This window comes from Barbatula barbatula (assembly GCF_947034865.1).
Source record: "Barbatula barbatula genome assembly, chromosome: 14".
Classification (NCBI taxonomy): Eukaryota; Metazoa; Chordata; class Actinopteri; order Cypriniformes; family Nemacheilidae; genus Barbatula; species Barbatula barbatula.
The window spans coordinates 17,678,923-17,702,378 of record NC_136777.1 but is presented as its reverse complement, the minus strand read 5'-3'; the positions used below and the strand labels follow the sequence as shown (position 1 = coordinate 17,702,378).

The following is a 23,456-nucleotide window of genomic DNA, read 5'->3' as shown; positions in this document are numbered from 1 at the left end:
CGTAATGAGCAAGGATACACAGGGTTTTCCTTTGCAGAAGTGTTCTATCGACTAAATCTGACCTGCGTATTATTCGCCTCCCCCTGCACATCTCTAGATCATATTCAAACACTCAAAAATGTTATAATTAAGCATTATATTATTGTAAATGTAGTTCTTTTTTAAAATAGTTTCTTATTTACAGTGCATCCGGAAAGCATTCACAGCGCTTCACTTTTTCCACATTTTCGTCATGTTACAGCCTTATTCCAAAATGGATTAAATTCATTATTTTCCTCAAAATTCCACAAACAATACCCCATAATGACAATGTGAAAGAAGTTTGTTTGAAATCTTTGCAAATTTATTAAATATAAAAAACAAAAAAAAGCACATGTCTCAAAATTTAGCTCAAGTGCATCCTGTTTCCACTGATCTTCCTTGAGATGTTTCTGCAACACCTGTGGTAAATTCAGTTGATTGGATATGATTTGGAAAGGCACACACCTGTCTATATAAGGTCCCACATTGAACAGTGCATGTCAGAGCACAAACCAAGCCATGAAGTCCAAGTTATTGTCTGAGCTGTCCGCCTTGCCAAACTGAGCGATCGGGGAGAAGGGCCTTAGTCAGGGAGGTGACCAAGAACCCAATGGTTACTCTGACAGAGCTCCAGCATGTCTCTGTGGCGAGAGGAGAACCTTCCAGAAGAACAACCATCTCTGCAGCAATCCACCAATCAGGCCTGTATGGCAGAGTGGCCAGACGGAAGCCACTGCTAAGTAAGGCACATGACAGCCCGCCTGGAGTTTGCCAAAAGGCACCTGAAGGACTCTCAGACCATGAGAAACAAAATTCTCTGGTCTGATGAATCAAAGATTGAGCGTCATGTCTGGAGGAAACCAGGCACCGCTCATCACCTGGCCAACACCATCCCTAGAGTGAAGCATGGTGGTGGCAGCATCATGGTGTGGGGATGTTTTTCAGCAGCAGGAACTGGGAGACTAGTCAGGATCGAGGATAAGATGAATGCAGCAATGTACAGAGACATCCTCGATGAAAACCTGCTCCAGATTGCTCTGGACAACAGGACAATGACCCTAAGCACACAGCCAAGATAACAAAGGATTGGCTACAGGACAACTCTGTTAATGTCCTTGAGTGGCCCAGCCATCATACTTGTAGCATCATACTCAAAAGGACTTGAGGCTTTTAAATGGTGTCAAAGGTGCTTCAACAAAGTATTGAGCAAAGGCTGTGAATACTTATGTACATGTGTTTTTTTCGGTTTTTATTTTTAATACATTTTCAAAGAAACTATTGTTTGTCAAATTGAGGAAAATAATGAATTGAATCCATTTTGGAATAAGGCTGTAACATGACAAAATGTGGAAAAGAGACGTGCTGTGAATACCTACTGGATGTACTGTACCTACGGGATTACACCATCTGAACAAGTATGTTCTTTTTAAATGTTTTATATTTTCAATGTGCATTGTGTACAGTCATCATTAATTGACGACGCTTTGAAGTAACGCTTAAGGGAGCAAGGATATGCCATTTCACTTTATTTAATTCCTCTTTTTCTTGCTCCCTTCCCTCGCTTCCTGAAGGGGTGGAGCCAGGAAAGGAAACTAGGACGCACAAATAATTGAGAAACACCCATAGACAAGGCTAGGCTTGTCCCAGACTAAAATGAATGTCTTATCTGAAAAGGCTTCTTTCTTACACATGCAATCTCTTCACAGAACAAAAAGACAATATTTTATTGAAGTCCACTTCCAATACAATCTTCAAAACAATTGAAACATTTGACTTAATATCACCTACTGGTGGTATTTCTTTTCAATAAAACTCCCAATCCTCAACCAGATACTCATTTTAAGCTGCAAATTAAGGAACATACAATAACACACTTTGTTAAAACAGAAAAAAACTACTGTTAATGTTGCATTTGTATTCCATTTATATCACTAGGTAAACTAAGCTTGCTCTTACACCCTATCTACACCAGACCTCTAATTACAATGGGTCCTACTGCCTTTTGTCACATCATGCCGCTCTAGTGTGGTGTAGAAAGGGTGTCAGTGAAAATCTTTATCTTTAACAGACCACACACATTTTTTGCAGACAGTAAGGGCACTTGGGTATATTCACAAGTGTTCAATCAAGTATGCATGGCCATCATGATAAACAAATAATGGCCGACATGGAATGACAAGACGTGAAAGTACATAAACAATATAAATCTTGTCTTAATGCTGGTATGTAGAGATGTTCAAAGAAATTTTACAAATACCAAAAAACAGTTATACATTACATTCCAGTGTTCATGAAGTACTACGTAATGCAAAAGCCCTACACATACTTTTCCACTTCGTGAATACACATTGTTAGTCCTACTAATATATTTACATCTAATGTGCATCATGGACACTGCCAACAGCTTTTTTATCATAAAATTCTAATTAAAATAAAGCAAAAGGTTAATGCATCAGCCCACGGGAGTAAGGAACAAAGCCAAAAACAGTCTGACACCCCTTAGAGTCAGATAAAAATGAGCACTAGCATTTAGGCCAGAGGCTAAACAGTCTTTGAAGAGATGCAATCAAATAAGGGTTTTTAAGCAGCAGAGTTGTAGATATATTTCATTTTTGCATTGTTGGAGAGCTCATCCTCATAACGGGGCAGACAGCAGAAGAGGATTCCACATCCCAGCATCAGGATGGTGGCACCCCAGCCAAACCCATATGCCCAGGTGTAGTTATAAAAGCCTTCATAGATCTGCTCATTGAACTTGACTGGGTAGATGACCAGAGCGATTATCTGGACGATTACTGTAAAGAGAGATACATCTTTCAGTCACGCAACATCACAACAGAGAAAAAAATCCATCTGCACCACATCAGAATCAAAGCAAACCATATAAATTAAGATTTACAACTAAATCCAGTTGCAAAGAATTGTGCTAACTTAAAAATATATAAATGCTAGATTCATTAGTTTACATTAGTTAAGTGCATGGTTAAAGTGAACTAACAATGAACACATTATTAATGTGCTATTGTTATTGTTAATGTCAACATTTATTAATACAATGTTTAAATAAAAACTAACTAATGCACAATAAACCAACATAAACATACCAGGAACAACTGAATTTAAAAAACTGAACTAGTCTTAACCAGGAACGCTGTAAAATACATAGCTCGATATAAGTAATGTTAACAAACAGAACCTATTTGTAAAGTGTTGCAAAAACATTTTAAAATGTACATAATTCTTCATAATTTTGTTTTTGCTCAACTGAACACATGGCTCATGCCCTGTGGGAAGAAAGTGGTGTTGAATTGACACGTGAGTGAAGACCAAGCCCTGTTTGGGTGTGGTGGACATTTTTTTCACAGGCTTGTGTCTGACGCTTCCAGCAACATTGCGATGCTAATTATTCAAACTGAACTATTGTTCAAACAGGCCTAGTTCACAAAGGGTAGTTTTCCTTTTAATAACGGGACGTTTGTAAACAGGACCTCAGATCAGACTCAGTTTTCATAATGAAACCTAATTGAATAAAATAGATTTAAATGATAAATGATAAAGAATTCAGAATTTTTTTAACAACAAGCGCCAATTGTGTCACGAGAAATCAGACAGGAGAGGCTATGATTCATCCTCTTAACTTATGAGTGATATGAGAGATATGAATCAGTCCTTGCGCAACAGCAAACGTTCACACCTGAAAACCAGTGAGAGGACAAGGGGAGGGATAAACATGCCTCTGCGAGGGATCTCATGGCAACACCCAAACAAAAACAAAAACACGTTTAGCATGGGCGCTGTAACCAAAACCTTATATCTCTATGAAATGAAATATCAAAGTAATGGAACGTTTTGAAAGCTTTTTAACTTTTTTTTTTACAGAAAAGTTAAATTATGATCTAGTTTTGGATCATCCAAGTGTGAATTAAAACTTTACTTTGAAACCTCACGGATGCAAACAAAGATTCAAATATTTAAAATTAAGCTTTTAACAGAGGTTAGTAACAACCGGCGTGGTTGAACATTCAGTGAATATGGTGTTTAAAGTGAACTACAGTCAGTAAATGATAATTATCTCTTTCCTTTAATAAGAAGTTGTTCCTTGTCCTGGCTTGTTTGAGACATGCCCTGTTCTGCATTTTCACATCTCCTTTTATGTCGCTCTTATCATAATAACGTATAGCAGTCCTGAACACGCGCATCATCATTTCCCTCAGGTTTACGCCCATATATTTGGAAACCGTTCAATTCATTGTTAAACGGGAGGAAAAATATCTTCCTGTGAACTGTTTTCACTGCAAGTTCCTTAGAAAAGGATTGGTTCGAAGCCCACGATGTTCATTCCTGATGCCATGAATTGATAAGTGTTTTCTCAAGAAACCCCGGATGAAAGGTGGCACATACAAGAAGTAATTGTGCAAAGGTGACATAATCTGACATCAACTGTGACAGCTTTGTCTTTTTTTCACCTTAAAACACAACTCATCACAAAATGAGAAACTCTTACCAGTTAAAATAAGAAGACCTCCAATTAATGGAAGCAGAGGGATGTTGAGACTACAGCAAAGAGCGACAACAGAGATGATAAAGGCGATGATGAGGATGATGAGGCCGATGATCATGAGAGCAGCGACTGCCTGTGCCCATGCTGAAAAAAACACAAAAAAACAACACTGCTTATTCTATCACAGTTACGACAGATACACTTGTCCAAAATAACACACCACAGTAGGGCTGCAACAACGAATCGATAAAATCGATAAAAATCGATTATTAAAAATGTTGGCAACGAATTTCATTATCGATTCGTTGTATCGCGCGACTATAACGCGCGCCACATGTTTGAGTGGCGTGAGCGTGGCGTTTCTGTTGCGTGTCAGCTCTGTGGCGGCTGCGTCGTGTTTTCTGTATCTTCGCACACCAGCACCGTGCCTGACGCGGCGCTGGCGCGCTGCTGCTGCTATAGGTGACATAGAGGGAGGCCGCCGACAGACAAGGGTCTTGTATTCACGACATGTTTAAACTTTTTTCACATAACCTACACCTTACAAAATCCGAAAAATGAGTAAGTAGGCTGTCTGTTTATTTAAATAACATTTCCAAATGTTTTGTAGCTTTATTACCTGATGTTGGACCGTCACTCAGATGACACACTAGACTACGTTGTTATTGTAGTGTGTCATATTTTTTTCCATTTTTAATCACATTGTTAAGAGCATAAAAAACAAAAATAATTCAGTCACCAATACATTTTGGGGTTTAATACGAACCACAATTCGTATTAAGATGATTCTCAGATATGTTATTAAAGATGTAACGTAATCAATTGATGCACGAGTTTACTTTATGCAATATGTGTTTAAGATGGACATAAATTAATATTCCCATTCAATGCAATGTATCTTTTCATTGGATATAGCCTAAGCATTTTCTTGGAGGAAGATTTTATGGAAAAAAAGTAGTTAATTGGAGTATTCATTTGCAACATTTTAGTAATAATATCTCATACTTAATAGGAATATTAATGTATAATTTATTTCAATATTCACTTGTTGTTTCTCCAAAAATGCATTATAAACATGATTTAAGTCCTGATGTTTTCTACAGTGGACATGTAAATCCCGTAACGTGTAGATGTTGGTTTAATGAAATTCAATTTGAAAATACGTTCAAATAAATGATGATTAGCTTTCAAACATCAAAATGGCATTCATTAATATGTATTCGTGTACAAAATTACATATAAACATCTTTTTCTATTCTATTTTGCCTGGAAACGCTTCCAACACGCTTGCGTGTCTCGTGAAAAATAGGCGTCGATTCAATTCCTAGCATGCACGCGTTTTCCGTGCGGCTCGTCTCACGCAGGCAGTGTGCAAGCTCTAACCTGTTAACATGGGAGCCGATTTAAAAACGGTCACGCCAGGCTTCTGAGACGCTCACGCCACGCATCTAGTGTGTCACAGGACTAAAAAAAGTTGATCGCGCCGCGCAGCATAGCGGAGAAAAAATAAATTAAAAAAGCAGAGCGGAGGTAGAGGAAAGACCATCAGAGAGACCCGAAAAAATTCCAGAAAAAAACAGCAAACCATGAGAGGCTTCTTGATGGGAAATGCATCATGTAAACCACAGCCAGCTGTAATAATAATATAATAAGTAATAATAAAGCTTTTGAAATATGTTTTGCAATGTCAGTTCTATTTTTCAATAAAGGGTTGAAAATGAATGCTTTTAAAAATTTGTATCCGATTCATCGATTAATCGAACAAATAATCGACAGATTAATCGATTATTAAAATAATCGTTAGTTGCAGCTCTACACCACAGATAATTATACTTGAGGTGACAGAGCATGAACAACTCCATGATACAAAGCTCATTTAAATGATATTCCCATGCGTACATTACATTGAATTCGTATATTTATATTCAAGCAAAACCTTTGATTATCTTTGACTAATTTGTTGTATGAAATTAAACAGGGTTGACGTTTAAACCGAGAATTAAATTATACGGAGATCAAATATTTAAAGATATTTACAACAAACACTACTATGATCCTCAGCAGTTTTTGAACTGCATGACCTCTAACAAACATCCGTTTCTGATTCAGATACATAATTCGGTTTATACCTTCATTTTTTTGTCATCTGATTAGTTAACCTGACATCAGCCGTAAGGGATGTTTTAAAAAAATTGGGATAGGGCATACAGTTTATTTAAAAAAGTAGCAGAGTTTGCAAATCCAGTTGCATGCAACCTGTTGAACCAGTTATAGAATCGGTTCATGTCAAGAGAGACAGTTGACAGCTTTACAAACAAGTTAGAAACCTCTAGATTTGTAGTCAAATTAAAAGCCTTTTCTCCAATACCAATTGAGTATTCTTTCAGTTTAATTCTTCAGTAGTTGTCTGTCTATTTCTTGAACGCAACTGTTTACGAAGCGACATTCCCATCTAAACGTTTCACCTTTTAGGCTTACACATAAGGCACAGGCTTGACTATTTTCCTGCTTAGCACCAGGTTCATTCGATAAGCATAAAATATCGCTTTCATGCTGCTGTGCCCTAACTTGCAGTTGTTACCGTTGTTTCAGATTATAATAGTGTGTAACCGCAGTTTGTAAAACCGACAGGACAGAAACCTCTTCTGGCTGAGGCATGTATGATTTGAAATAGACTCTAAAAATATGAAGTCATCAATCAGACACAACCACACCCTTCACCTTTCCCAGCCGGCCAACACCTGGGTGCGGCAGTACTCAGAAAAACACATTCCTCTATTGAGCTTGTGTTGTCGCTTGGAGCAACAGTGAAACCGATTCCACGCACGTTAATGAATAACCAGCAGTATTATAACACTTGGTGTAACTTTTGCTTCATTGTATTTGTTCTGGGCCTTTGAAGTTTATGATAGCCCAATAAAGTGAAGGTGATAACATTAAACCGGTCATTAAACTCATGACTAGTCTTGTCTTAGCTTCACCAGTTATTCTGTTTTTAGCTATTCAGCCAAGTGAGATAACACATTTCTTTACCAAAAGTATAACTTTCAGATAGACTGTATCAATATTTGATAATGATTACATTATAATTCACAAGTTTACAAAACACTTAAAACACTACAAGAAACAAGCTAACAGCCTAAAATAAAATGAGTAATTATTTTAATAGTTAGAATATGCATTTAAACGCAAGTTTAAAGTAGCCAATTTCAAAAGGATTTACGTTTTATTGTAACATTAATTTATTCATATGTTATAATCTATTTAGGTGCCATCTCAATTGGTTCTTAGTCTTCGATAAGACATATGCGCATAGATTTGCACGTGTATTTAAGATAAACATATATTATTATTATTATAAACAAATAAAGTTTATTTAGGTAAGTGGGCTAAACACCGACGTGTGTGAAAAACAGGTCCTCTTTGTTTACACTGTGCCATAATATTACATTATACTGATTCTTTAAACTTCATTGTAAAATTCACAACAAAGATAAACACTAAGATTAGCCTACGAATAAGAAATAATCGAACTAAACCTATATCATTTTAAGCACTTGTGAAATATGACCGAACAAGTTGTCATCTACTTTCGCTAAACTTTGGACAACCGTTTAGTATCGAACTAAATCGCGCGTAAATCTATAAACTGCGATTCAAGTGTTGTAATACTCACAAAACTCCATGAGAGACTTGCATTCCCACTTGTCTTTCAGGCCTCGACATTGTTGCCACATACTGGCGTAGTGGGTTTTGGCGTCCTCGTCCTCCACCCATCCGGACTGCGCTGCGATGGCAATAATGTCGAAAATAATGGCAAAAAGCAGCAGGAGAGGCAGAATCCACCTGCATCGCGGATAAGCGATTCCACAGCGAAACATTTTGACTAATAACGCTCGTGTGTGTCTTGTGAGCGAAGTGAAATACGCTTTAAAGGTTTTCAGCACAAGTTTCTTTCTTAACTCTCCCAGAGCTCCACCCTCTGAAACCTGATCTGGAGTGACTCCACCTGTTCATTCCCTGAAATACAATGCGTTTCTTTGTTTTCCTCTGTAGAATTGAAACTACATTTAACAATAATTTACCATCATAGTTCAACAGATATTATTACATGTCTGTGTACTAAAATAATAATTTCTGTGAGATGTCTGGTCTGTTTTGGTGCTTCATTTCCTATACATGAAAATTCTAATAGATTGAGAAAGGAAAATGAACGTATGCACTTTCCCTATTTCAGAGTAAACGTTTTTGTCAATGGTAACATTGTGTGTGAAGAGTGTCTTTCAATTATTTACAAAAACTCAATTAAAGATAAAATGGCCAGATTAATAGAAATGTCTGTAAAGCCCATGTCAATATTAAAGGGATACTCCACCCAAAAATGAAAGTTCTGTCATTATTAACTCGCTCTGATGTGGCTCCAAACCTAAAAGTCTATGTTCTGATGATCACAAAAAAAGAAATTTAGGAAATGTTTTAGAAACCAACATTTTTGACGGTCAAAGTAGGGAAAAATTAGGAAATTGTCTCCTTTTTTTGTTCTATTGAAAACAAAATGAGATATTTTAAAGAATTTAGGAAAGCAGACAGTTCTAGGACACATTTGACTAACATCCGGTTGATGTCCCTGAAATGTCCGTTGCTGACTTTCTTCTAAATATATTTCTTTGTGTTCAACAGGACAAAGAAATGTATACAGGTTTGGAACAACTTAGGGGAGGGGGGTAATTCATGATAGAAGTTTCATTTTTGGTCCATTTTCCACACAGTTCTATATTTAAAAAGACGAATCAATATTTCATGTTTATACCAGTAAGATTTTTTATTTTGAAAAGAAGAAAATCATCAATTTTAGTTCTATTTTTAACCACTGTCAAAAACAAATTTCACTGTTCAATTTCTGTGTTAAATGATTAGCATAATAAAAATGTTATACAGAATCTGCAATGTTTTATTATTTTCCCAAATGCATCCACTATTGTGATAATCTCTGCTAGAATAAATCGATGGGTGTGTTTATGCATTCACACCTTTAAGCTTTGAAACAGTCCAATTGAGATTTCTTTTAAGACAAATCATTTATCCACCCTTTTAAAAGATCAGGTAGAAACTATGGTTGTGTCTGATTTAATGTGAATCAGAGGTGATCTGTTGGGGTATATTGATGGGTGTGGTAACTCTGTGAAGCAGGCACCTAATGTGTACAACAGCAGTTTGTGTAATTTACAAATTAAAAAATTATCTTTCAAATGAGTCAGGAAAAGCCTCAATTTTAGTACAGCGGGTGGAAGCTGCTTCCCATAAACACTCCCTGTTGGACAGGTTCTGTGAAAATGCCTGCAGATATTAGGGTGACACACCTAATTTGTCTTAAGTTGTTCACAGTACACAACGTTGTGACTGTACACTGTAAAGAATTTCTGTAGAAATTACTACTGGCAGCAGTTTGCCAGTAACTTACTGTAGATTTAGGTTTGTTCAAAGTTAAATGATCAGTAAACACTAACAAGTCTTTATCCTTACAGAAAAAACTATAAATAGTAGCCTCTTGCAAAGCATTCTGGGAACCAAAATTTGAAAAAAAGGTTTGTGTGAATTTTTGGTTCACAGAATGGTTTGCACAAGGCTGTTATTTTATTGTTTTTTTCTGTAAGGATAAAGACTTATTAATGTTTAATGTTCATTCATCTTTGAATAAACTGTTGCCAATAAATTAGATAAATATAATTATACAGTATTTTACTGACAACTAGCTGCATTAGTACAGCATGGACGTTTACGGTGCATCTAGCAAGAATGGTTAATGGATCATAAATGACAATGCTGCATCTATGCTCTATAGTATTTTAATATGCTAGTAATTCATATTTGGTAAGGCAGTGCTAATAATGTTTCTATTATTTGTAATTTGTGAGTTGGTTTGAATTAAATTTATGAAATGTTTTCCAAAGACATTCCCTTACCACGATATTTTGTTTGGTTGTTTATATTCCAATGTTTAAGTGGTAAAATTATACAGGGCTGAAAAATAAAGTTATAAAGGAGACCTGTTATAAAAAGTATAAAATGGTGCTGTCTTTGGTAACCATTTCTGAAATGAAATCCAGGAGTCAACATTTCACAATGTTATTATACTGTACATGGTCAACATTCACTGAAAAAATCTAAACATTAGAAAAACGTAATATATGACAAAGAACATTAGACACTAATCAACTTGAAATGAAAATTGTGTTTAAGCTTTCCTCAACAGCAGCTTATGAACAACAATGTATTTATATCACTCATAATGGCATGAATTTCACCCGATTCAAATGTTTTCACTCGATTGAATGGGCATATCAGTGGTCATCAGCAGAATTTCAGAATTTCAATATAAATTTATAAAAAATGTTAATGAGTGCCGTGTAAAGTATTTTCGCTAACAAATATTAAATATGTTTAAATAACCTGTTAAGCATACATTGTGATTATTAAAGTGGTGCCAGCAAACAGTTATCACTGCATTTTGTCATGAATATTAGCATGCTTTACTTTGTCTGAAAACGTGCTGCTGATGATCCAAGATTAAGGAGGGATAGAGTTTAGTGAATGAGCAATATGAGCAAATGCATGATGTGAATGAAAATTAATAATTCAATTAATAGAATTGTTAGAAAACACTGATTCACTAATGAATAAGACATTTACTACATGTGATCTCACTGGATTCTTACAAAAAAATTCAAAACCATGTTTCACATGTGGAATTCGTGTGGCTTTAATGGCACCTATGCAAGTTCATGGATAAGTTATTTTTGTAGCCTTAAGGATATTTGTGTTTATATCCCCCTATGGTTGCTTACTGCAGCAAAGGGAAGTTAAGAGAAAATCTTAAGGGGTATTTAGGAACAATCAAAATATTTGTTCAGTGTCTGCAGTTATATGCCAATTAAACGCTATTGAATATGTTTATATACAAATTCGTTTTAGTAAGAATTTTAATCTAAAACAAATGTGACTGCACGCTGTCATATAGGCGTATTTGTTCAATGAAAAATGCAGGCTTAATAAGATTTAAAAAAATAATATTATATAAACACAGCATAAAATGTTTACTTTAATATGTAGTAAGGTGTCACCTCACTGCAGTTTCTTTCCACAGGCCATCTCTACTTTAAAAACATATTAAAATTGTTACTATAATAAAATATACTCTATACGTATTCAGTCTTAAAAATAAAGGTACTACAGGATGCTATAGAAAAACCTTTATTGTTTATACAGATCCATAACCTTTAACATCCGTAAAACTTTCTATTTCACAAAAGGCTCTCTGTGACAATAAAAGGTTCTTCAGATTATAGTTATAAAGATATGGTACTTTAAAGAACGTTTTACTGAATGTTTTTTTGTGGAACCAAAAATCTTTCTCCTATAGCCTCACTGTACCTTCGCAATTGTAGTATAAGCTACAGTAGGGTACTTGCACATCTGTAAATAACTCTCCAACGTACACCATAATATATTACTGAAACTTTTTATCTTTTAAATTAACGTATTTTCTATTTCTTCTGTTTATACCTTATGTCATGACTCATGACCTACTCCTAACATGATAAAGGTATAGACACACATTTATTTTGATGTATGTGCATCGTGCAAACTTGCCCAAATAAAGCTTATTCTGATTACTTGTGATTTGATAGGGTTAGGGTCCTTTCCCCTCTGTCAGCCAGCATCCCCGTTACCATAGCAACACCCAATGAGAAGGGTTCTCACCGAGCACTTGCAAGCACGCGTACAAGTTTTCATGTAGACAGTTCGCCTTTCACTAACTGTGCATGCACATTGCACAGCCATACGCTGCACATGTAAATAGATCTCTGTAGTACACACGTAGCTTATACGAAAAAACATTGTCGTGTGTTTTTTTAACAAGGACCGCTGTTGTGATGTCTTAGATAATGATTTCGTATTGGGAACTAGTGGCAAGTGCAGAAAAGGATCCCAGCAGCGCCCTCTTTCGGCTCTCTTTAACATTATACAGCCGTGATAAAATAAAAATGTTAATAAACATAATTGGTTATCCATGTCTTCTGTTTGTTAATCTTTAGGCCTCATTATACTTACGCATTTTTTGTGCGAGTATGTGTGGAAAGAAATCACCACGTGAACGTAATTCAAAACTAAGAAATAAAATGTGCCACTAAAGCGTCTGCCAAATGCATACATGTAAATAGCAAATAATTATTAAAGAAATTAGTACAAATAATCACACTATATTGTAAACCGATAGTTGTGTTTAATGTGTAAAATACAACAGTGGTGTTCATGGCGCCTGTGAGCATCTGCTAGGCAGGCAGCTTGCGTAAGGTCTGCGAGCCCGCCAATGCATTCTATAAATAGCCTAAATTTTAAATAATAATTTATTAATAGGTTCAAGGCTTTACAACTGTCTATAGTTTTTATGTGATTTATGAGCGTAAAGAGAAAACAGATCAAGCAGACGTCACGTCATCTTGAACTCAGTGACGCGGGTACAGGAACACAAGACCTGTCAACTTCCGGTGGCCATATTGCGGTGAGACAGCGAGTTTTGGTTGTGTGTTTCATGATGATTTCTGCTCAGAATTACGGGGATAAGATGAAGGAATATCACTACACAGGACCAGTGGAGCATAAATTCTCACCATATGCTTTTAACGGAGGGTAAGAGTAACACAATTAAAGTGCGATATAATTTACCCGAATAGCATGAGCTAGCGAACATGACCCTTCACTTCAGACTAAGTGGTGCTAATCTCTTCGTAAAGTTTCTTTACGACTGAGATGTATGCCTCTGCAAGATTTTCCCTTATAAATATAATATATTTCTACTTGCATTAATTTCATGAGATTAAAATAACTTCTATTAACAGCACGAGTTGGTGTTAGCTTTTTAGTTCGTTTTTAGTTTCACTATCTAAAATGTAAGTGACAATAAATGTGTTTGTGACTGAAACCATGCATATTCATTATAAGGAGCTCACTTCTGCAATGGAAAAAAATTACTTAAGGATTTAAAGGTTACTCTTTGAAAAATGTTGATTTGAAATGGAAATTGTAATGGTCTTTTTTGGTAATGTTATGGGTTCTATTGCTAGCATGTTATCTGGCAGATGGGAACCAATACAACAATTTAAACAAAGAACAGTTCTCATTGTTTTAATAGTAAACAACTATGGTTCATACTGGCATTTATAATAGATACCATTACATTTGTCTTGTTTTTCAGCAGGGACCATTCCAAGCCTAAACAAACTTAACAGGTACACGTTTTCTGTGAACTGTCCAGCTACGTAATAGATTTTTCCTTTAATATGATTTTTCAGGACTGTGCTGGCGGTGGCTGGAGATGACTTTGCTATTGTGGCTTCAGACACACGTTTAAGTGAGGGATACAGCATCCACAGCCGGGACTCCCCAAAATGCTACAAACTGTGAGTGATCTAAGTGCCACACATTTAACATTCACTTTTCAGTGATCGAGTCACAGATAAGTGCCTAATCGACAAGAACTGTGAATGTGATCTCTCGGGTTCATTCCTATACAGGACAGACACTACTGTGCTTGGCTGCAGTGGTTTCCATGGTGACTGCTTGACGCTAACCAAAATTATTGAGGCAAGACTGAAGGTAGGTTTAAAAACAAGAGATGTTTTACTTTCATCTAAGCTTTGTATTTCATAGCTAGATTGCAGCAGCAGTTTTAAAATCTTGCAAAGTCATGCTTACACAGGAGTATAACTGTTTTTTTTATGATGGAGTAAAACATTTATATATATTCTAATTCTTATTACAAGTTTGCTTGCTCGTGCCTTCCTAACAGATGTACAAGCATTCAAATAACAAGACCATGACAAGTGGAGCCATTGCAGCCATGCTTTCAACAATTCTGTATGGCAGGCGCTTCTTCCCTTACTATGTGTACAACATCATCGGCGGTCTCGATGAGGAAGGTAAGTGACGATTCTGTAATGTAACAAGATGTTTGTTGAGTTTTATCTAGCAGAAAAATACATTTCATAATATTATATGATTATATTGGTTTTTATTGTAATTTAAGGCCGAGGTGCAGTGTACAGTTTTGATCCAGTTGGATCATACCAGAGGGACAGTTACAAAGCAGGTGGCTCAGCAAGTGCAATGTTGCAGCCTCTTCTGGACAACCAGGTTAGACATTTTAATTTTAACACCCTAATCAAAAAATTTTCTATTTTCACTTTTCAAATAACTTTTTACCAAAAAATAAATTTACATTCCTGCATCATGGTAGTATTTGTTGTTCTTCCTGTTGTACTCTTGATTATAAAGTATAGGCATATTTTGTACCAGATAAACCGAAGCCATTTGAGTTAGTTTTGCTGGTATAAGGCCACTAACAGCCAAAAAAGGTTTAATGTAAATACCTTCCTGAAAACTTAAATGGGCCTGTTTTGTGTTCAGATTGGATTCAAGAACATGGAGAAAGTGGAGCAGCTCCCCCTGAGCCTGGAGAAAGCTGTGCAGCTGGTAAAGGATGTGTTCATCTCTGCTGCTGAGAGAGATGTCTACACAGGAGATGCTCTTAAATTATGCATCGTCACCAAGGAAGGCATTCGAGAAGAGATTATGCCACTCAGGAAAGACTGAGACGCCTTCTCAGCCAAACCATAATTAGCCTTTTTTGTTTAACTGAGTTGCATCCTTAATTCTGCTGTTCTTTTTATATTTCTACCCAAGAATAAACACATGCCACCAGTATCAATATTGTATTTTATTCAAAATGAATGATTGTCAGTCAGAATTATAAATTTAACTATAGGGTGTTAACATGAGAAGACAGTTTTGGCGTTTTGGCATGATGCTTTGCAAATGTTTTAGTATTTCATTTTGAAATATAACTCGCTAGTGTCTAGTTCAATCTCTTACTGGGATATACATGCAACTCAAACATTAAGTAAATCTTTTAACAGCTGCCATAAACAATTGCATTAGGTACAAACACAGTGACTGGTTACAGTTGCGTATGGCAAATATGGTCAGGAAAAGACAACGTTTTATAAAGCATACTGGTTTGTAGGTTCCCACGGGTTTTGATCATGATGAGTAAACATTTGCGATTACTTGATCGCAATTAATAACACTATTTTGTTTTGATGGAAATATTACCGTACATATGTGAATAAGTAAAGGAAAAACCTTACGAACATTGTATAAACTGTGATCCAGCACGATGTCTACTGTTTAAACAGTACCATAAAAACTGATTGGTTTATTCACTTAAGATGCTGCTTTGTGATTGGTCTATATCTGAAAAGCCCGCACCTACACTTCGTGGGGTAAAACAGGGGAGTCATAGTCTCACTGGGAGTACGTTTTTATACGAGAAGGGCAAAGACATTTTTTTATGAATGAGGTAGTCACGGGAGCATTTTTTTACTTAAGTAAATTATTATTAGTAACAAAGTGTGATACCTCAAAGAGACGAGAAGTCTCGCAAGAAAATTGTCATAAATATGTAATAAGCACATCAGATACAAACAATCACATACATTTCAGAACGGTCCATAAGTAAGATGAGGCATAAAGGGTTGGTGAGATCTGCGGCCTTTATAGTGGTAAGGTGATTCAGTGCTGGACCATAGATCAGTTGCATTATTTAATACGCCGTTGTTTTGAATATCAATCGTTTCCGGCCATACCGCCCGTTTTCGTCTAATCTCTGATGCTAAACAGGGTCGAGCTTGGTTAGTACTTGGATGGGAGACCGCCTGGGAATACCAGGTACAGTAAGCTTTTTTTTACTCTTGCACGTCTCCTTTGCTTTGTTGCTATCTTCATACATTTATCATTGTAGCAGGTACGACCGAAGGAGTTAACCAAGAGAAGGGGTGTGGCTGGAGGGATAAAGGCAGCCGGTAGGAAGGAGTTGGGAGTGTGTCTGTTGCTGGCCGGCAAGAATAGAGGGTGACACACCGACTCTCATGTGGATGTTGTTGCGTAGTAGACGGGTCCTGTGCAACAATCGAGGGGAACATCGAAAAGTTTGGAGACGTCGGAAGTAGGCGGATGTGCATGCCGGAATCGGGGAAGTGTTTGTGCGCGACCGTGTGCGAGGGCGCACATGGCGGGGCTCATTGGATTAGTTATATGGTGTGGCAACGGCTATTTCGACTCAGTGTGGCCTAATCGTTGCTCTTGTTATTCCTTTATTTTTGGGGTTGTTTTTCAGTTTGATGTATGATGATGTTTCCTCTAGTCCGCCCGGTAAAGAAGGGTATTTCGGCCTAGTAAGGTGGCCCAGGCGGACTAGTTATTTTTTTTTTTGTTTGTTTGTTTGTTTGTTTTTCCTTGTTTTCTGTCGTACTCCTCTCACTGTGTGAGTACCACAAGGATGGAAGGTAAAGTGCAGTAGGCAGAGATGAGCCATCTATTAACCGTATGCAGAGTGTTTCACTATGGTGTTCCTTTGAAGTCATGTTTTGATTTGCTTGTATTTCTTTTGTTCTTCAATTTGGTTTGCTGTGCTGTGGATGTATGTGAACACTCATCTCTGCTGAGGTAATTTGGGGACCATCCTTGTGTGTAGCATTTGTGTGAGTGCCACCAATAAACTCTGGCAACTTTTACCTGAACCTGTTCCGTGTAGGAGTATTCATTGTAACATTTTGGCGTAGTCAGCTTTTCTTTATTGGTGGCACGAAGATAATTTTGGTGGGAGTAATTGTTTTTTCTTTTGGGGGGGGGGGGGTTAACAAGAGCAACCTTAGGCTGTGGTGGACGGCGGAGATTGTGGAAAGATTCGGATTACATAGTTGGAAAAGAGTGCAAGTGGCTCTATGGTCTCCGAGCAGCAAAGACGAGAGTTGGATTCACCAGCCTCTCCAGGTACTTCAAGTGGAAATATGGCCAATGCTGACTCAGCTGTAATGGACAGACGGCAACAAGTGTTGTTGATTCAACAGGCTGAGAAGGTACCAAAATTCTCAGGAGTTTTGAATGGGACTTATGCTCTCACTGTAGAAGAATGGATTGAACTAGTTGAAATGCATGTTCATACTAAAGCTACAGCTAAAGAGAAAGCATTGTGGGTGTATAATCATTTGGAGGGTGCCGCTCGATTAGAAGTAAAATATCTCCCAAAGGTAGAAAAGGAATGTGTAGAAAGTATATTTAGAGTGCTAAGAAAAGTTTATGGGTTTTCACACTCTCATCCCTGCAACGTCGATTCTTTAATCGTAAACAATGGGAGGGGGAATCTTTGTTAGATTATTCCCATGTTTTAATGACTTTAATGGATCAAATTGTGAAGTCAAACGAACTGGCCGAGGCTAAAGCTCAAAAAGATCTTCGTGATGGGGTGAGAGACCAAACATTGGGTGTGAGACTAAGAGATCAAGTACGGGCAAAGCAGAATTGGACGATTCGTGAAGTACGCAGGGAAGCTGTTCAATGGATAGCACAATGTGAGGGACAGTATTTTAAACAAAAGCCAAATAATACCCCATATTTTTTAATGAGGCTCAGGTTAAGGGGTTCAATGAACAGAAACATGTAAATCAATCTGAGTATGCAGAACTTAGAGCTCTAATTGAGGCACAGCAGAGTCAGTTGGATTCCCTGGTAAAGGCACTAAACCCATTAAAAATGAGTGTAAATGCTCCCTCCCCTGGAGAAAATGTGAAAAGCAAGAATGGCTGCAAGAAACGAAACTTTACGGAAAGTGAATTGGAGGTGCTAATATCGGAGGTAGAAACTAGAAAAAATATTTTATTTGGAACTTTGTCCTCCGGAATTAATAACAAAATGAAAAAATATGAGTGGGAGAGTTTGGCTGGAGCCGTCAATGCAGTGGGATCTGAAAGTCGCACTGTAAATGACCTAAAAAAGAAATGGTCTGATATAAAGGTGGACGTTAAACGGAGACCTGCTGCGCACCCCTGCTCCTCCCTCTAGAAATAGGAGGGTGGAGAGCGAATTGAGATGTTTTCGCTGTGATCAGTTGGGTCACATGGCACGTTATTGTTCTGCTCCTCCACAGCTTAGGGTAATACAAGCAGGAAAGGAAAATGTGACTCAACAGGGAAACTAGAACCCGCCAGTGTGCAGAGCTACACACTGGTAGGGAAAGCACCAGGCTCCATTTTTGAGACCACGCAAATACTTGTAAGCCATTGCCCTGTAGTAGAGGTGATAGGATAATTCCTTCTTTGTTGGATACGGGGTCAATGGTTACAACTATAACCGAGGGTTGCTATAATGAGTGGTTTTCTCAATTTCCGCTAAAGAATTGCTCGTGGTTAGACCTGAGGGCAGGTAATGGGTTAGAGTTACCTTATCTGGGCTATCTGGAATTAGATGTCACGATTTTGGGGAATTACATGCCAGCTATGGGCGTACTTGTAGTGAAAGATCCCAAAGAAGCCAGGAACACCGGGGATGCTAGGAATGAACATCATTAAGGGATTTTATCAGGAGTTGTTTCAGCAACATGGCACTAGCCTCTTTGACATTCCAGTAGTGCAAGAGTTGGACTCGGGATGGAGAAGAGCTTTGAGGGATTGCCAGGTTGAGGAAACAATTCTGAACTCACCCGAAGCCTATAAGGTTAAAGTGCGGGGAGGGGGCTCAGTGCATGTGGAGGCGGGGGCATTAACATTTGTCCCCGTCACATGCCCTTAGGTCCCTTCGCAGGGGCATGTTGATTTTTTGGAGGAGCCGTCGGATTTCGAAGAGGGCGGGTTGCCAGAGGGGTTACTGGTATCGCCAGCACTTATCCCTTCAGACAATGGAGTGGCATATATACCTGTGACTCATGTGGGCTATTCGGATGCGTGTTTAACTCCACGGAGGGCGGTGGCACGGGTGCGTATAGCTAATATAGTGGGCGAACAGTCATCACAAAATGAGTCGGTAATTCCATCTAGCGACAGGGAGAACACTACAGTGGCAATTTCTCAGCAAGCTGAAGTGGTGGAGGGAGGATGGAATCTTCCTTCCTTTGACGGGTTGGATGAGTCTGAACAGTTGAGGGCTAGGGCCCTGCTGACTAAGTACAGTACAGTGTTCGCAAAGAAAGACTTTGATGTTGGTTGCACTAACCTAATAGCACACGAAATTCCCCTTTTAGACGAGACTCCGGTTCGCCAGCCCTATCGGCGGATTCACCCCTCACAGTATGAGGTGGTGAGAGCTCATATTAAGCAGCTGCTGGATAGTCATATCATCAGGGAGAGTAGTAGCCCTTATTCATCTCCAATTGTGTTAAAGAAGGATGGAGGTCTGAGAATGTGTGTGGATTATAGACAGTTAAATGCAAAGACAAGGAAAGATGCTTTCCCATTGCCCCGGATCGAGGAGTCTTTGGGGCAAAATGGTTCTCTACGCTGGACTTAGCCAGTGGTTATAGTCAGGTGGAGGTGGCAGAGAATGACCGGGCTAAGACTGCTTTCTGCACCCCGTTTGGACTATTTGAATTTAATAGAATGCCATTTGGGCTATGTAATGCGCCAGGTACTTTCCAGCGCCTTATGGAGCGTATGTTTGGAGACTGTCGGTACCAATCAGTGTTGTTATACCTGGATGATCTAATTGTGTTTTCATCGTCGGTGCATCAGCACTTGGGGAGGCTGGAAGAAGTGTTTTGTCGGTTGCAGAGACAGGGCTTGAAGGCAAAATAATCTTAGTGTAACTATTTTCAGACACGGTGAAGTACCTTGGCCATGTCGTCTCGACGGAGGGGGTGGTGACAGACCCTGATAAGGTTGCAGCGGTGAGGGAATGGAAAACTCCTAGTGACTTGGCGGAGCTGCGTTCCTTTCTTGGTTTTGCCAGTTACTACCGCAGATTTATTGCAGGGTTTGCAAAGATGGCAGCACCGTTACATCAAGTAGTAGCGCAGTTAAGTGTGGCAAGAAAGCGGGGTAAAACCCTGAAGAAGCCTATTGCCTCATGTTGGAGTACAGCGTGTGATACCTCTTTTGATCAGCTGAAACAAGCTTTGATTTCCGCTTCGGTTTTAGCTTACACAGATTTCCAGAAGCCATTCGTGTTAGAAGTGGATGCCAGTCACTCGGGGTTAGGGGCAGTATTACATGATGGGCAGCGACGACCAGTGGCGCTTGCGAGTAGGGGCCTTAGGCCATCAGAGAGAAACATGCAGAACTATAGGTCAAATTTAGTTAGAGTTCCTGGCCCTTAAGTGGGCAGTCTCTGAGAAATTTAGGGAATATCTGCTAGGGTCACCTTGTGTTGTGTATACTGATAATAACCCTTTGAGTTACTTGAATACAGCTAAATTGGGAGCAGTAGAGCAAAGATGGGCTGCCCAGCTAGCCGCATTTGATTTGACTCTGAAGTACCGTATCGTTGCCTGCACACTCCGGATGGAGGAAAGGAGGTTTATCAGTTAGTTTTGCCAAAGTGTTTACAGGAAGAAACATTGTCTAGCCTCCATGACAAGCATGGGCATCAAGGTGTGGAGCGAACTCTGCAGCTAGTGAGGGGACGCTGCTATTGGCCAGGTATGACGAGGGATGTGGAGAAGTGGTGTCAAGAGTGTGGTAGGTGTATCTTGGCTAAAGCCGTGCAGCCTAAGGTTAGGCCCTTTTTGGGAAGCATCCAGGCGAATCGGCCCCATGAGGTTGTAGCAATAGATTTTACAGTGTTGGAACCAGCATCTGATGGCCGAGAGAATGTACTGGTCCTAACAGATGTTTTTTCAAAGTATACCCAAGCCATCCCTACCAAAGACCAACGGGCTAGCACAGTGGCAGATGTGTTAGTGAAGCACTGGTTTAATTTGTTTGGCCCCCCTAGTAGGATTCATTCCGATCAAGGCAGAAATTTTGAGAGTAGCTTAATACGGCAGCTGTGTAAAATCTATAGTATTCAGAAGAGTCGTACAACACTGAACCACCCACAAGGTAACGGGCAATGTGAGCGGTTTAACCGTACCTTGCACGACTTACTACGCCCTTTACCCCCCGATCAGAAGAGACGCTGGCCACGGTACCTAGCGCAATTAGTCTATGCCTATAACAAAACAGTCCATCAGTCAACGGGTAGGACTCCTTAGGCCCAGGAGGAAAGGGAGGTTAATATGGCTGATTGTGAGGTAGAGTTTCACCCGGTGGCAATGTCCCAGGATGATTCAGGGGAAGAGAATGGATCTCCAGACTCACCGGTAAGCGGTCTTGGAGGGGAAAGGGTGTTCGAAGGGATAGAAGACATAGGCAAGGGTCCTCGCAGATCTGGCACCTTTTACCTGAACCTCATTGTATTCATTGTAACATCATTTTACACAGACTATGTTTTCTGTCAACGTGCAACTTTCACATGGCAGTTGCTTCAATGCATTTAGGGGTGTGGTCCTGGTCAAGACAATCTCCTGGGGCCTCATGTACAAAGACAGACTTTTAATTCACACTAAAACATTGCATACGGACAAAGCTGTAAATGTGCATACGCACAAAAAAAACAGATGTATGGATCTCTGCGTATAAAGGATCCCACACATATTCTCTTTGTATATCCAAATTAACGTAAAATTGAGCGCACATGCATGAGCACAACGCCCCACCCAGTCTCCTCTCCTACTTAATCAATTTAAATATGGTAATGACTCCACTTTGGCAAAAGATAGCAGTAAGAAAATGGCTAAAGCAAGAATGGCTGCAAGAAACGAAACTTTACGGAAAGTGAATTGGAGGTGCTAATATCGGAGGTAGAAACTAGAAAAAATATTTTATTTGGAACTTTGTCCTCCGGAATTAATAACAAAATGAAAAAATATGAGTGGGAGAGTTTGGCTGGAGCCATCAATGCAGTGGGATCTGAAAGTCGCACTGCAAATGACCTAAAAAAGAAATGGTCTGATATAAAGGTGGACGTTAAACGGAGACCTGCTGCGCACCAAGAAAGTGTGGGCAGAAGAGGCAGTGGTAAAGGGGTCGATGATCTTACACCCTTTGAGCAGAGAGTTGCCTCAATTATGGGTGACACTTTACTCTCTGGAGTAGTATCTGCTGCTGTGGGAGACTCCGATTTACTACAGGACTGCCACGTAGGTAACCAATTTCTCGTTTTTACTTTGGTACATATAGCGTACCTATTTCATTGTCAAATGCATGCAATATAGTTGACCAAAAGTACACCAGAGATTTTTCGTATCCATTGCATTAATGGCAAATGTGTCTGCCCCTTAAAAACGGAACGGACTCAAATCAAAGTTAACGTGCCTGTGTTTATTTAGACTCATATGGTGCAACAGCCGAAACATCCACTGGCACGCACTCGGAATCCGCCCCTCCTGAGAAGCCAGCACCCACTGTGCCCAGCGTTTCCAGTGCTCCCACCAGTGCTGACGCCCGTCCGTGTGGCCGCGTCTTGAGGCATGCTGTTTTGGAGTCACAACAGCAAATCGTTATGGCCATTGGAGAAATTTACCGTCAACTGAAAAATATAACTGACGCACTCACAGACAGAAGCCACTCATTAAAGGAATTGGTCAAAAAATGAACTTCGTCTCCAATTACCATTTATATTGTTGCAATCACATGTTGACTGGCCTGAATGGATTGTTGGTTGGGCTGCACATACATTGGTCCTGGGTCATGGTCATCTGGCGGTGCTGCCACCTAACCAAGTGGTATGCCATGCCTGTGCGCAACATTGTGCAGCACACCACAGGCAAGCACAATACGGCACACCTTGTCAGGGCGGTATAACAGCATCCCCCCCTGTCAAGGCAGTGCCAACTACATTTCAGCTGCCCAATCGCCCGCTCTATAACTGTCCGAGTGCGAGAATGGGCATCATTGCATCTGCACTCTCGGTCAGCTTGTGGGTTGCGGAGGGGGGTTAAAAGCCACGTCTTTAGTGGATAACCGCGGTCTCCTGAAGGGATATTCAATAATAAAATGCAAATAAA

The 23,456-nt window shown here is 39.1% G+C and overlaps 2 protein-coding genes across 2 annotated transcripts; one reads left to right on the top strand and one right to left on the bottom strand.

Moving 5' to 3' along the window:
- Nucleotides 1-1,720: 1,720 nt before the first annotated feature.
- perp (p53 apoptosis effector related to pmp22) lies at nt 1,721-8,517 on the bottom strand. Its single transcript, XM_079473192.1, has 3 exons — nt 8,199-8,517; nt 4,526-4,666; nt 1,721-2,816 (listed from the first exon to the last, which is right to left on the bottom strand). The coding sequence occupies exons 1-3, from the start codon at nt 8,401-8,403 to the stop codon at nt 2,602-2,604; spliced, it is 561 nt and encodes a 186-aa protein (XP_079329318.1). The 5' UTR covers nt 8,404-8,517; the 3' UTR covers nt 1,721-2,601.
- Nucleotides 8,518-12,835: 4,318 nt separating this feature from the next.
- Nucleotides 12,836-15,286, top strand: psmb1 (proteasome 20S subunit beta 1). The gene is made up of 6 exons (XM_079473616.1): nt 12,836-13,213; nt 13,876-13,983; nt 14,098-14,179; nt 14,373-14,502; nt 14,610-14,716; nt 14,990-15,286. The coding sequence occupies exons 1-6, from the start codon at nt 12,981-12,983 to the stop codon at nt 15,173-15,175; spliced, it is 846 nt and encodes a 281-aa protein (XP_079329742.1). The 5' UTR covers nt 12,836-12,980; the 3' UTR covers nt 15,176-15,286.
- Nucleotides 15,287-23,456: the final 8,170 nt, after the last annotated feature.

Excerpts from the sequence above, each read along its gene's own strand:
- perp (XM_079473192.1), bottom strand. The coding sequence starts at position 8,403 with ATGTTTCGCTGTGGAATCGCTTATCCGCGATGCAGGTGGATTCTGCCT. Across the intron at positions 4,667-8,198 it reads CAAGTCTCTCATGGAGTTTT|CATGGGCACAGGCAGTCGCT; the intron begins GTGAGTATTACA and ends TGTTTTTTTCAG. Across the intron at positions 2,817-4,525 it reads AGGTCTTCTTATTTTAACTG|TAATCGTCCAGATAATCGCT; the intron begins GTAAGAGTTTCT and ends CTCTCTTTACAG.
- psmb1 (XM_079473616.1), top strand. The coding sequence starts at position 12,981 with ATGAGCGTAAAGAGAAAACAGATCAAGCAGACGTCACGTCATCTTGAA. Across the intron at positions 13,214-13,875 it reads CCATATGCTTTTAACGGAGG|GACTGTGCTGGCGGTGGCTG; the intron begins GTAAGAGTAACA and ends ATGATTTTTCAG. Across the intron at positions 13,984-14,097 it reads TCCCCAAAATGCTACAAACT|GACAGACACTACTGTGCTTG; the intron begins GTGAGTGATCTA and ends ATTCCTATACAG.